Here is a 14,756-nt window from a genome sequence, read left to right as displayed (position 1 = left end):
TACTTACTGAATGGTTTAAATTGCAGCATTGTTCCTAGGTACGGTACCCTGTATATACCTCCTGGCCCAGGAATGTCACCGAAAGGTTTGATGTCCTCGACTGTTCCATCGTAAATAGAGGCTGTATGAATCGAGCAGACTCTCGATATGGCATTATGGACCTCTCGTAATAATCGGCAAGACCTGTGAACAGAAAATGCATAATCACCTGTTAACCTCACCTGAACTGAAGGTTTTTGATTTCAGAATATTTTATTGTCTTGGTGGTATTGACAATAGGAATTGGGCAACAGGCAGAGCCTATGAAAGCCCTCTCCTTACAGTGCATAAACAAGTATATAGACACATTAATCAAAATTAAAGATAACAGATAATAATAATATTAGGAATAAGAATGTAGAAGATAGATTCAAATGGATGATTATATAACAGAAATGCAAAATAGGCATCACCATCATTTGTATTATTGAGTTCCAGAGCAGTAACATAAACTAAAAAGTACAATAAGGTATCACAAGATATTACAAGACTGGGTCAAAATATCTCCATTTGTGGTGGGACAGGCTGCAGGTTCAAACAGTCCATTTGCACACAATCCTGAGCTGAGTCCCTAAAATGGACAGGCGGACCCACACTTGAGACATCAAATACAAATGAAAGATAGAAAAGATAGAAGTATAGAATGGGATGTACATTTGCTAAAACAGGCGACCAGTGTCAGTTATGAATCTCTGAACTATATCAAGAATAAATTTATTCATGTTTGCATCAAGTATAGGAGAACCTTTAAGAAATGTATCAATTGTAGGAGGCATAGAATCACTAAGGTCAGAAAGGGAATTAAAGAGGAGTTGTCTCTGGTTAGTGAAGAAGGGACAGTGGAAAAAGAAGTGAGTACAATCTTCAACTGGATGGCCACAGCTACAGGCAGGGTTATCTTTAAGGTGGGAATTGAATAAATCAAAATTCAGATTACTTGCAGAGTTTCTTAGTTGACATAAAATTATGTTAGCTTTTCTTTGTCCTTTATATTTGAAAGTATCATTACAGTGGAAAGCAGGAATGGTAGCTTGCTGTGATAAAAAAGTTTTTTTTATCGCATAAATAGAAGTTAATGAGGGATACAGACAAGATGGGCCATTCCATTCATTCATGAGTTTTGGAAAGAAGCTAGTGCTATATTGACAAGTTCTTGTATGGGGCACATCAAACAATCTATTGTGTCAGAGTGGATAAGGAGCAGTATTATTGTTTATAAAAGGTTGGATAGAATCAAATACATCTGTTATTTAAAATCTTAAAAAAAAATGAAGGTTCTTGTGAGTTACGGCGCCATCTGTTGTACCTTGTCTATTGTGCGTCGTCCGTTCGCCGTGTGTCGTACGTTGTGCGTCGTGCGTCGTGCGCCGTGTGTAGTGCGTCGTCCGTCGTGTATCGTCCGTTGTGCGTCGTCCGCCGCGTGTCGTACGTTGTGCGTCGTCCGTCGTTCGCCGTGTGTCATACGTTGTGCGTCGTGCGTCGTCCGCCGTGTGTCGTCCGTCATCCGCCGTGTGTCGTCCGTTGTGCGTCGTGCGTCGTCCGCCGTGTGTCGTACGTTGTGCGTCGTCCATCGTTCGCCGTGTATCGTACGTTGTGCGTCGTGCGTCGTCCGCCGTGTGTCGTACGTTGTGCGTCGTATGTCGTCCGCTGTGTGTCGTACGTTGTGCGTCGTCCGCCGTGTGTCGTCCGCAGTGTGTCGTGCGTTGTGCGTCGTCCGCCGTGTCGTGGTTCGTGCGACGTATGTTATGCGTTGTCGTATTATTCGTTGTCCGTTGTGCGTTGAGCGTCGTTCTTGTGAGTTACGGCGCCATCTGTTGTACCTTGTCTATTGTGCGTCGTCCGTTCGCCGTGTGTCGTACGTTGTGCGTCGTGCGCCGTGTGTAGTGCGTCGTCCGTCGTGTATCGTCCGTTGTGCGTCGTCCGCCGCGTGTCGTACGTTGTGCGTCGTCCGTCGTTCGCCGTGTGTCATACGTTGTGCGTCGTGCGTCGTCCGCCGTGTGTCGTCCGTCGTCCGCCGTGTGTCGTCCGTTGTGCGTCGTGCGTCGTCCGCCGTGTGTCGTACGTTGTGCGTCGTCCGTCGTTCGCCGTGTATCGTACGTTGTGCGTCGTGCGTCGTCCGCCGTGTGTCGTACGTTGTGCGTCGTATGTCGTCCGCTGTGTGTCGTACGTTGTGCGTCGTCCGCCGTGTGTCGTCCGCAGTGTGTCGTGCGTTGTGCGTCGTCCGCCGTGTCGTGGTTCGTGCGACGTATGTTATGCGTTGTCGTATTATTCGTTGTCCGTTGTGCGTTGAGCGTCGTCCGCCGTGCGTTATGTGATGTCGCGTTATTCGTTGTGTGTTGAGCGTAGTCAGTTAACTTTACAGATACTGATCAATCTCTTTTGAACATGTGACTCAAAATCTCTAGCAATGATGAATTTGTACAATTGGTCTTCATTTAATGTTTGTGGACATGATAGATAAGACTGTATTATTTATCAAAATTGTTATACACACAATTGAATAGCTCTTTTAATACGAATTAAGAAATGGAGTAAAAAATAATGGATTGAACTTCGTCATACAACTGTTTTGTCCTTCTAGGACTCAACAGTAAGGCTTATATTAATTTATACAGCTTGGGAGCATTACAATGGGAGGTCGAATTTGAATTAATTTGGTTGTATTTTTACAACCACTTGGAATTCCTGTTAGAGGCCAAAACAAAATGAATGATGTTTATAATGATTGTGCCATCGAGACTTTTGTGTATAAGGGTCGTTGTCAAAAGTTGTCGTGACGGGTCACACAAGGGGATATTCATGTCTATGTATATAAATTGTCTATGTATACCTAATATGTAACATAGAAACAAACACTTGATTCTTGCAATAGAGGAAAACAGGTGGAAGAACAACACAGGTAAACAGGTGGAAGAACAACACAGGTAAACAGATGAAAGAACAACACAGGTAAACAGGTGGAAGAACAACACAGGTAAACAGGTGGAAGAACAACACAGGTAAACAGGTGGAAGAACAACACAGGTAAACAGGTGGAAGAACAACACAGGTAAACAGATGGGAGAACAACACAGGTAAACAGATGGAAGACAACACAGGTAAACAGATGAAAGAACAACACAGGTAAACAGGTGGAAGAACAACACAGGTAAACAGATGGGAGAACAACACAGGTAAACAGACGGAAGACAACACAGGTAAACAGATGAAAGAACAACACAGGTAAACAGATGGAAGAACAACACAGGTAATTAGATGGAAGAACAACACAGGTAAACAGACAGAAGAACAACACAGGTAAACAGGTTCACGAACAATTCAGGTAAACAGGTGGAAGAACAACACAGGTAAACAGGTGGAAAAACAACACAGGTAAACAGATATAAGAACAACACAGGTAAACAGATGGAAGACAACACAGGTAAACAGGTGAAAGGACAACATAGGTAAACAGGTGGAAGAACAATACAGGTAAACATTTGGAAAAACAACACAGGTAAACATATGGAAGAACAACACAGGTAAACAGGTTCACGAACAATACAGGTAAACAGATGGAAGAACAACACAGGTAAACAGGTGGAAGAACAACACAGGTAAACAGATAGAAGAACAACACAGGTAAACAGATGGAAGAACAACACAGGTAAACAGGTGGAAGAACAACACAGGTAAACAGATAGAAGAACAACACAGGTAAACAGGTGGAAGAACAACACAGGTAAACAGATAGAAGAACAACACAGGTAAACAGGTGGAAGAACAACACAGGTAAACAGATGGAAGAACAACACAGGTAAACAGGTGGAAGAACAACACAGGTAAACAGATAGAAGAACAACACAGGTAAACAGATGGAAGAACAACACAGGTAAACAGGTGGAAGAACAACACAGGTAAACATTTGGAAAAACAACACAGGTAAACATATGGAAGAACAACACAGGTAAACAGGTTCACGAACAATTCAGGTAAACAGGTGGAAGAACAACACAGGTAAACAGGTGGAAGAACAACACAGGTAAACAGATAGAAGAACAACACAGGTAAACAGATGGAAGAACAACACAGGTAAACAGGTGGAAGAACAACACAGGTAAACAGATAGAAGAACAACACAGGTAAACAGGTGGAAGAACAACACAGGTAAACAGATGGAAGAACAACACAGGTAAACAGGTGGAAGAACAACACAGGTAAACAGATAGAAGAACAACACAGGTAAACAGATGGAAGAACAACACAGGTAAACAGGTGGAAGAACAACACAGGTAAACAGATAGAAGAACAACACAGGTAAACAGTTTGAAGAACAACACAGGTAAACCGATAGAAGAACAACACAGGTAAACAGATAGAAGAACAACACAGGTAAACAGGTGAAAGGACAACATAGGTAAACAGGTGGAAGAACAACACAGGTAAACATATGGAAGAACAACACAGGGAAACATATGGAAGAACAACACAGGTAAACAGGTTCACGAACAATTCAGGTAAACAGGTGGAAGAACAACACAGGTAAACAGGTGGAAAAACAACACAGGTAAACAGATGGAAGAACAACACAGGTAAACAGATGGAAGAACAACACAGGTAAACGGATGAAAGAACAACACAGGTAAACGGATGGAAGACAACACAGGTAAACAGATGAAAGAACAACATAGGTAAACAGATGAAAGAACAACACAGGTAAACAGATGGAAGAACAACACAGGTAAACAGATGAAAGAACAACACAGGTAAACAGATGAAAGAACAACACAGGTAAACAGGTTCACGAACAATTGAGGTAAACAGGTGAAAGAACAACATAGGTAAACAGATAGAAGAACAACACAGGTAAACAGGTTCACGAACAATTCAGGTAAACAGGTGGAAGAACAACACCGGTAAACAGGTGGAAAAACAACACAGGTAAACAGATATAAGAACAACACAGGTAAACAGATGGAAGACAACACAGGTAAACAGGTGAAAGGACAACATAGGTAAACAGGTGGAAGAACAATACAGGTAAACATTTGGAAAAACAACACAGGTAAACAGATGGAAGAACAACACAGGTAAACAGGTTCACGAACAATTCAGGTAAACAGGTGGAAGAACAACACAGGTAAACAGGTGGAAAAACAACACAGGTAAACCGATGGAAGAACAACACAGGTAAACAGATGGAAGACAACACAGGTAAACAGGTGAAAGGACAACATAGGTAAACAGGTGGAAGAACAATACAGGTAAACATTTGGAAGAACAACACAGGTAAACAGATGGAAGAACAACACAGGTAAACAGATATAAGAACAACACAGGTAAACAGATGGAAGAATACTACAGGTAAAACAAATTAAAAATATCATCACTGCATTTATGTTTTCTGAAAACGTGGGAGAAAGGAGAAGCACCCAGTCAAGTATAGCATACTTTACACGCGTGTTATGTAATAGTTGTCTTTAACCTCATCAAAACAACTCCTGGGTTCTTTTTCTTCACAGTTTTATTAATACAATAAAAAAAACCCACTTCAGTGTGAAGAGGGTTTTCTCGGAACTAAGTCGGCCGAGCCCTCAGACTGATTCGTTCAGTACACAGTTTACAATTTCAGGCTCTAGTGCCGCTACCTCTCATGGTCGCTAGGCTGGCTTTTATCATACTTCGACGATGTTGCTCTGTCAAAAAGTAAACAATGCGCCAGGTAAAACTTCCCAAAATTCAACATTTAATTACTAACATAGACAATACTCACTGGACAAACAGGTTTACTACTCATTACATCACATCCGCTCAGTATCTAACTCGCATTCTCACGGGCTATTTCCGCGCGCGCGCTAAAAGTTTTGCCGCAATACGCCACGTACAATATTTACGTTTGGCTGATTTCCGTTACATACGAACGCATATAGCTAAAATACTGCAAATAAGTTAAAAGCAATATTGACAAATAATGACACGACTACATTCTCCCCTCCTTAGATGGAAGATGTCCTCATCTACATAATCAGGACAGACTGAAATTAAAACATTATTTATCAATACAACAAGTCCATACAAAATTTTAACATATATAAAATCTGCAACTGAGGAAAAATTGAAATAGACATAAAACTCCTCAATTTCATCAGGTGTTCCCCCGCTTAAATGAAAGATGCCCTCATCTTCCATCGGGTTTGCATTTACATATACATACTACATCTACAGTAAGTATTAACGTTCAAATAAGATATCCTCGTATCCCTGAATGAGTTTCTTCCCATGCTGTAGTTCCTCCACTGAAACAGCTGAATTGGAGAAGTCTATCATGTCCAGAAATGACTTAGGTATTCCTACCTCTCCATCGACAATAGCAAGTTCCTTGACAATCACTGGTTGATTCTCACATAAAAGTGCCCTGGGAGGAATGATAAACGTATGTGTGGTCAGATTGGAAAGTTGAACGTCTAATGGATGTGAACTGTCGCAGTCATAGGAAAACACTATAGGTGTAATATCTATATCCTTGGATAGCTTGGATCGTTCTGTGGGGTGAATGATAGCACAGGTCGTTGGATAAGCGCTCCGCTGGTCTACATATCCCTTTAGCGTGATAGTAGAATTAGGTCTTATGACACATCCCATATTTCCTGCATTCTTGACGAGGCCAATGCTGTTGTGATTTCTTACTATATCCTGATATCTCAACGTTATACAACGAAATGCTAAAAACCATGGGGTATCCAATCCCTTCTGCAAGAACTTCATTCCATTCTTGCTACGACAATCTTCCAACAGTACCGACAAAACGTGAGTTCCAAACAAAACTGGTACCTTGGAGTTATAATTGCTGTTGGGGACTACCAATAAAAGACATCTCTGCTCACCTCTTCCAATTAGTCCTTCAAAACTGACCTCTGTTTCAATAAATCCGGAGTAAGGTAACTGTTGTCCATCAGCACATTCTATAGTAAGAGTTTCATCAATAGGCTGTAGATCTAAATGACTCAAATGACATTCATAAAACTGTTGGTTCACTGTAGACACGGTCGCACCTGTATCCAGTAACGCCCTTGTTTCCTTACCTTCTACGTTGACATCTACTTCATAAGCGTTGCCAATCATTTGTGTTCCTGTCCTATTAGCCTTAGTACTCTTGTTCAGACCTTGAATTCGGAAATCTATGAGCGGTCCGTCTTCACAGACTCCTTCACTTTTACCGAACTGCGTGAGTGATCTATGATAACCCTGCAACGCGCTCTTATATGTCCAGGCTGTCTGCACCTCCAACATATAACATCAGACTTCCTGTCCGAAGACTCGTCATCCTGATCAGTCTTCTCTTGCGATGGCTTCGAGTGGTAGACAGACCCTTCTCCGAAGTTGTTAGAGTTCCCTCTATTCCTGTTACGGTGATCTCGGCTGTTTTTCCTCGAGGTTGTCCCACCAACGGATATCTGCTTCTCTAACCTCTGAATAGCAGCAGATAATTAGTTGACCATAGATCGCAAGTCCTCCTTCTCCTCCCCCTCAGCAGCTGAGTTGAAAGTTGCAGTCACCTTTGATGTTTTCTCACTATCTCTTGTCCTCTCTATAGACCTAACTGCTATGCACAGTTCTTCATAATCGGCAATGGAATCATGCTTGTGGCCAGTAACATCTCTTAAGTCTTGCCTCATACCAGACCAAAACTTGTCGTTCAATCGCTTATTGCGTTCCTCGGGTCCTATACAGGAATCAGCTCTTAGCAACAAGTCTTCCAGTCTACAAGCCCACTCCGTCACATTTTCCTTGAAATGCTTATGTGCGGCATAAAAATTCTCCAGCAAGGTCTCCTGGTCATCTAATATGCCGTACAGACTTCTAAGTTTGGCGATTAACTGCGCCGGCGTCGCATTAGCTCCTAACCGCATGGCTACTCTGGCTGCGGTTCCCTTCAAAGATCTTCGGATAGACTGCCCTATGACATCATGTGACTTACCCGTGTCAATCAGACATTGCACTTCGTATTTCCGTAAATCGAAAGTAGCTACACCGTTCCCTCGATCTCCAGTAGATAACGGTAACTAGTAGAATCTCGTGTCCATAGTACCTGTGGTAGAACCGCTACATTTCCAATTATCCCTTGTCCAGCTATCGATAGATCAGCAGAGTCCAATCCTCCTGTTGAATTAAGGAAATCCATCATCTGACGCCTTAACTTAACTAAACTCTCACCTTTTGGTCTTGCACCCATTTGTGAATACAACCTAGACACATCCTCTTCAGAGTCCCCTTCCTCTTGTGAAAGTATCGCTCCCGCCAGCGAGAGTTTTCTTTTACAATCAGTCAACAATAATCAATAATACAACAAATCAAAATAAATATTCAAGAAAACGCTAAGTTTATCTATGTGTTCTTACCAAACACAGAACAAGTATTTTACTCTTGTCCTCATATATATATTTACATTTACAAATCAAATCAAATCAGCCAGCTCTGCCACATCTACCATCAATGACTAACCTGAAATAGACCTATATAAATTCTAAAAAAAAATATATTCGGTCGCGTTCAGCCAAAACACACGCGAAAAAGCAAACGAAAATGTCAATCCGATTAGCGATAAAAAACATCTGATGCAATGTCATCCATTCAACATCAATACAGAAAGATCCACACTGCACGTGAAACAAAGAAATTATTAACTGCGACCAAGTAATTATCAACAAATAACTAATTCCACTTAAAAGAATAATAAAGCAATCCTACATGTTAACTTTCGAAATAAAAGCAAAAATGAAAACCAAAAATAAAAAAAAACTATCAATCCAATTTAAAGACTTTATAACAGATTAAGTCAAATGAAAAAAAAATCAGACAATTTTTTAAAACATCCTCGAAACAGATCAGTCAATTTAAATGCAAACAAAAAAATCGGAGAAAAATAAGTGCAAGTGATACCTCTGAAGCAAAGTAAAAATTAATCTAAGACAGAAAAAATAAGTACACAATTTAACAAAAAGAAAAACTAAAAAAAATCAATGTGTTCTGAAGGAAATCCAATGAAAGCTCAATATGAAAACATTCAAACAAATCAAAGTAAGAGAAAAAAAATAAAAATCAATTTTATCAATAGTTCCTGAAGTGAAAACATAATTCAAACTAGAAATATATTGAAGTGAGCACACTATAAACAAAAATAATAAACTGAGAAATAAGATAAGATTTTGATGGACGCAGACAAAATAAATGCTTCTATATCCATATCTACATTATAGTTTTAGAATTGATCAGTATTTCGATTTAAACATAACTCCCTCATTAGTCCAATTCACACACATCTTGTGATCCCTACTAAAATAATTATTTAATTCATCCTATTCCCGATTGTTAAATATCAGTTGTCTGTAGCTTGACTACTCTCCGTTTCCATGGAGGCCCACGGACCCGGTAAACAAAGTCTTCGGTTTCTTCGCTTTCTTTCTCGATGGCTTCTGCTCTTAGTTGCTTCTCTCTTGTTCTCTAGACAACAGTAAGATCATTTCTGATTCGGATCTTAGAGAAATCGGGATGGTCTTTTAATTTTCTTTTACTCCCTGATATCTTCCGTTTGTTTTCCATATCTTTCCCCAATCCTGATCACCTTTTTAAACATTCCATCAGGACAGTCGCAACAAGCCCCAATAATTTCTTTTGCGTGTTTCGTATCAAGCTTCTTTCTTTCTTTTACATTTTTGTGTTGTTGTTCAGGAATGCCGAATAAAATTATATTGCTTTCTCTTCGCTTTCTCTCGTTTAACTCCTCCGTTATCTCTTCAGTGTTTTGTGTTGGCGATGCAGGAGATACTGAGTGTAAAGTGAGTTCTTCTTTTACGATATTTCTTACTTCAACCTCTCCACACTTCAAGAAATAGACATGAATAAGTTATATCAAATTACACAATTAACAGTTCATGTTTTGCGGAGTAAATATAAGATATGTATAGTACAATGGGTGGAAAGTCAGTGATACACAAATTGTCATATACCGCTTACGGTCAACTCAAGTCCAGTTCTCCGGGTCCATTAACGGTTAGAATTAACTGAGCACATCGAAGTCGCGTGATACACAAACACTCATTGGTCAAGGTCTTCTGAAGTTCATTCAAGCGTACGTGCGTGTCTTTCTGGTATACATTCACATACATTCGAAATCCCTCCCGTCATCAGGTGAAATTGGTCACTCGGGTGAATTTACCTGTCCGGTCTATATTCACAGTCGGTAGATAACCCGTCAAGCTTTTCGGCGTACACTAAGCCATCAACGATACATGGACGCCAACGTAATAGTTGTCTTTAACCTCATCAAAACAACTCCTGGGTTCTTTTTCTTCACAGTTTTATTTTTACAATAAAAAAAACCTCTTCAGTGTGAAGAGGGTTTTCTCGGAACTAAGTCGGCCGAGCCCTCAGACTGACTCGTTCAGTACACAGTTTACAATTATTCTAGGCTCTAGTGCCGCTACCTCTCATGGTCGCTAGGCTGGCTTTTATCATACTTCGACGATGTTGAAGCTCTGAGCACTCTGTCAAAAAGTGACCAGTGCGCCAGGTAAAACTTCCCAACATTCAACATTTAATTACTAACATAGACAATACTTACTGGACAAACAGGTTTACTACACATTACATCACATCCGCTCAGTATCTCACTCGCATTCTCACGTGCTATTTCCTCGCGCGCGCGCTAAAAGTTTTGCCGCAATGTGCCAAGTACAATATTTACGGTAGGCTGATTTCCGTTACACACGAACGCACACAGCTAAAATACTACAAATATGTTAAAAGCAATATTGACAAATAATGACACTACTACAGTGTAGTGTAGTGTAGTGGAGTTTGCGGTTATAATGCAGTCAGGTTGAATTACATGTCTAGACGAGTTCTCAGTAATGTTTACATATGTAGTACCACGGTTTCATCTGCGTTCTGTTTAAGTATAAGTCAATAATAAATAATTGTTTATTTTACCAGTCTTCGTATTTTTTTTTGAGTTTGTAGTCAACAAGACAGATGAATTCGACAACAGATTTGTACGTAAACACCGGAAAGTACACATACGTGGATCGGATCTACATCCGAGTACACTCCTCTCGTGTCGTTAGAATACTGCTAACATAAGTAAACATAGTATATAAGCTTTGAGTAACTATAAGTGAAATAGTAAACATTATTACATCAATAATATACCAATAGGTTAAAGATTTTACCTTCCTCCAACAGCAGCCATTCTGTTTCCGTGTGTATTATCTCTCGTTAACACACACAGCTGTAGAATGTTTACCTAAATATGTCACAGATGATTTTTTAAAATAACCCATGTTATGTAGGTCTCTAACCCTGTCCCGACAAAGAACACATCAGTGACGAAAATAATGCATGGGCCCATTTATTAGAGCATAAAGTACACGGTCAACAGGTTATCGCAAGGAAAGTTATTTTCGAGCACTGTCACATGTCAAGGTATTCGTAAGTATTGTAACATAAAACTTAGCACTTTTATAATTGTTGGGTCTGAGGATAAATCAATCATGTGTGTTTTTCTGAATATTGATCTCGCTCTGATGATTGACCATTCGTGTGATGTTTCCTACGTATCCAGAGACATGTTCCTTAAGATTTGAATCTTAATATGTTAATATCGTAATAATGTCGAAACAGAGTGAAACCACAGAAAAAAACACAAGGTTTGCAATAAGAATGTATTAATTTTTGAGTCCTCTCTCTAAAAACAATTTTTAAATAGCCAGGTGTAGCTTTCTGTTTTCTCTCTCTCTGTCTCTCTCTCTGTCTCTCTCTCTCTCTCTCTCTCTCTGTGTGTGTGTGTGTGTGTGTGTGTGTGTGTGTGTGTGTGTGTGTGTGTGAGCGATTTTATTTGTTCAAATCTGCACTCAGCAAGTCGAAAGATCACAAGGTTGACTGTTATTATATTGGAGACAAAACATAGCAGTTTGATTACGGTTAAGGGCTTCTAGTCTTAACTTTTTAACACATGAATACAGTAATGGGGGTATAGCAAACCGGATTGGTGGGCATACTTCCATTTCAGTGTGGTAGCTGATAGCACTAGAGATTTATAAATGTGACCCCATCATCCGTATTATGCACCCTCATCATATGACCCAGGGAGTTGTCACCCCCCCCCCCCGAAATATGGGGGGGGGGGGGGTATTGACCTCATTAAATTATATTTATGTGCTATTTGACCTATGACCTTTTGGTGACATATATTCAATATAAGCAATCGAAAAAATATCTAGTAATGATTTAGTAATTAGTCCTGTGACCCTTGGTTACCAGTCACTTGTATATTATGAGATCAGTTTTCACGACTTAGTTGACCTATGACCTCTGTCTAACGTGATATGTAAGGTGTGCATGTGTTTACATCCACGTTGATGTTTAACACAAAGAATAACAATTCTTAACTTGATATACAATATCAGCTACGGCCCTTGGTCACCTGTCTGTTCCACTCTTACGCTGGTCATAAAGTATTGCAATAATAAATTAAGCATACCAATAAATCGACACCAGTAGAAATAGTGATCTCGCATACATTTCAAACCACAGCACGTGCTTAGTTAGGATGTAAAGTAAGAATTGGGTCAATGTACTAGACACACGATCTTTTTTACATAATTGTTAAGTGTGCGACAATATCAGTAAGCCTCTTGTTCGCCCGACCGATTTCACAGTGAGAAGTGTTTACTACAAATATATTCGACGTGCACAGAATGCATAAGGTCTGGAGAAAAGCGAGCTCTCGTTTCTGCTATTCTATCATAGAAGTTTGGCAATACAATATCATTTCGTTACCATTAACATCAACGTTCCATCTTACCTTCATTCCGACATGACCAAAAATCAAACACGAAATTAACCGACAGTGAATTCTGTAACCGAGACAACAGACGGTCACCTCGTTCTCAAGCTTCCTCTCTCGGCACGACCCCCGAGCTCTTCCATCAAGATAAACAAGGGTGTATAAATATGATCACTTTAAATGACTGTAAAGTATGAGTTATGCTTTGATAAAGCAGTGTGTTTAGAATCCATATTTATATATATTTATAGTATGTAGAGTTATGTTGTGTTTATATGAAAGTTGAAACATATATTTAAAGTGTGTATTTGGGACGTTGTCTGAAATAATTACATGTATGTGTCACATGGAAAATATTGTGTTCACGTCGACTCTCAGTGACGAGAAATACAGCATAACTATTTCTTGTTGTAAACCTTTGTACGATTGATTAAACCAATACAGCACATATAGGAATAATGACACACAGGAATACAGCACACACAGGAATGCAACACATACATGAATACATCACACAAAGGAATACAGAACATACAGGAATACAGCACATACAGGATTACAGCACACACAGGAATACAGCACATACAGGAATACAGCACATACAGGGGTACAGCACTTACAGGAATACATCACACACACAGGAATACAGCACATACAGGAATACATCACACACACAGGAATACAGCACATACAGGAATATAGCACATACAGGAATACAGCACTTACAGGAATATAGCACATACAGGAATACAGCACACACAGGAATACAGCACTTACAGGAATACATCACACACAAGAATACAGCACATACAGGAATACAGCACATACAGGAATACAGCACTTACAGGAATATAGCACATACAGGAATACATCACACACAGGAATACAGCACACACACAGGAATACAGCACACACAGGAATACAGCACATACAGGAATACAGCACACACACAGGAATACAGCACACACAGGAATACATCACACACAGCAATACATCACACACAGGAATACAGCACTTACAGGAATATAGCACATACAGGAATACATCACATACAGGAATACAACACACACACAGGAACACAGCACACACAGGAATACAGCACATACAGGAATACATCACATACAGGAATACAGCACACACACAGGAATACAGCACACACACAGTAATGCAGCACATACAGAAATACATCACATACAGGAATACAGCACACACACAGGAATACAGCACACACAGGAATACAGCACACAGGGATACAGCACACACAGGAATACAGCACACACACATGAATACAGCACACACACAGGAATACAGCACACACAGGAATACATCACATACTGGGATACAGCACACACAAAGAAATACAATACACAGAGGAATACAGCACATACAGGAATACAGCACATACATGAATACAGCACACAAAGGAATACAGCACTTACAGGGATACAGCACACACACAGGAATACAGCACATACATGAATACAGCACATACAGGAATACAGCACATACAGGAATACAGCACACACAGGAATACAGCACACACACAGGACTACAGCACCCACACAGGAATACAGCACACACAGGAATACAGCACACACAGGAATACAGCACACACACAGGAATACAGCACTTACAGGAATACAGCACACACACAGGAATACAGCACACAGGGATACAGCACACACAGGAATACAGCACATGCAGGAATACAGCACATACAGGAATACAGCACACACACATGGATACAGCACACACATGGATACAGCACACACAGAGGAATACAGCACTTACAGGAATACAGCACATAGGGATACAGTACACACAGGAATACAGCAGATACATGAATACAGCACATACAGGAATACAGCACATACAGGAATACAGCACACACAGG

At 40.2% G+C, this 14,756-nt stretch overlaps 1 protein-coding gene across 3 annotated transcripts in view; it reads right to left on the bottom strand.

Annotated features, from left to right (window-relative positions):
* Window positions 1-12,962, bottom strand: part of LOC132558197 (cytochrome P450 10-like) — a 28,239-nt gene extending 15,277 nt beyond the window's left edge. Inside the window, exons 1-2 of one of the 3 annotated variants that reach the window (XM_060222730.1) lie at window positions 12,881-12,962; window positions 8-183 (exon numbers count right to left, since the gene is read on the bottom strand). In XM_060222730.1, coding sequence (XP_060078713.1) covers window positions 8-29 — 22 coding nt within the window. In that variant the 5' untranslated portion in view covers window positions 30-183; window positions 12,881-12,962. Of the gene's footprint in view, window positions 1-7; window positions 184-6,372; window positions 6,391-11,246; window positions 11,330-12,880 lie in introns of those variants that run through there. The other 2 variants (XM_060222728.1, XM_060222729.1) reach the window with 2 other exon arrangements.
* Window positions 12,963-14,756: the final 1,794 nt, after the last annotated feature.

This window comes from Ylistrum balloti, unplaced genomic scaffold (assembly GCF_031769215.1).
Source record: "Ylistrum balloti isolate Yb309-2 unplaced genomic scaffold, AGI_CSIRO_Ybal_v1 Utg370770, whole genome shotgun sequence".
NCBI lineage: Eukaryota > Metazoa > Mollusca > Bivalvia > Pectinida > Pectinidae > Ylistrum > Ylistrum balloti.
This window is presented reverse-complemented; position numbering and strand designations above follow the sequence as displayed.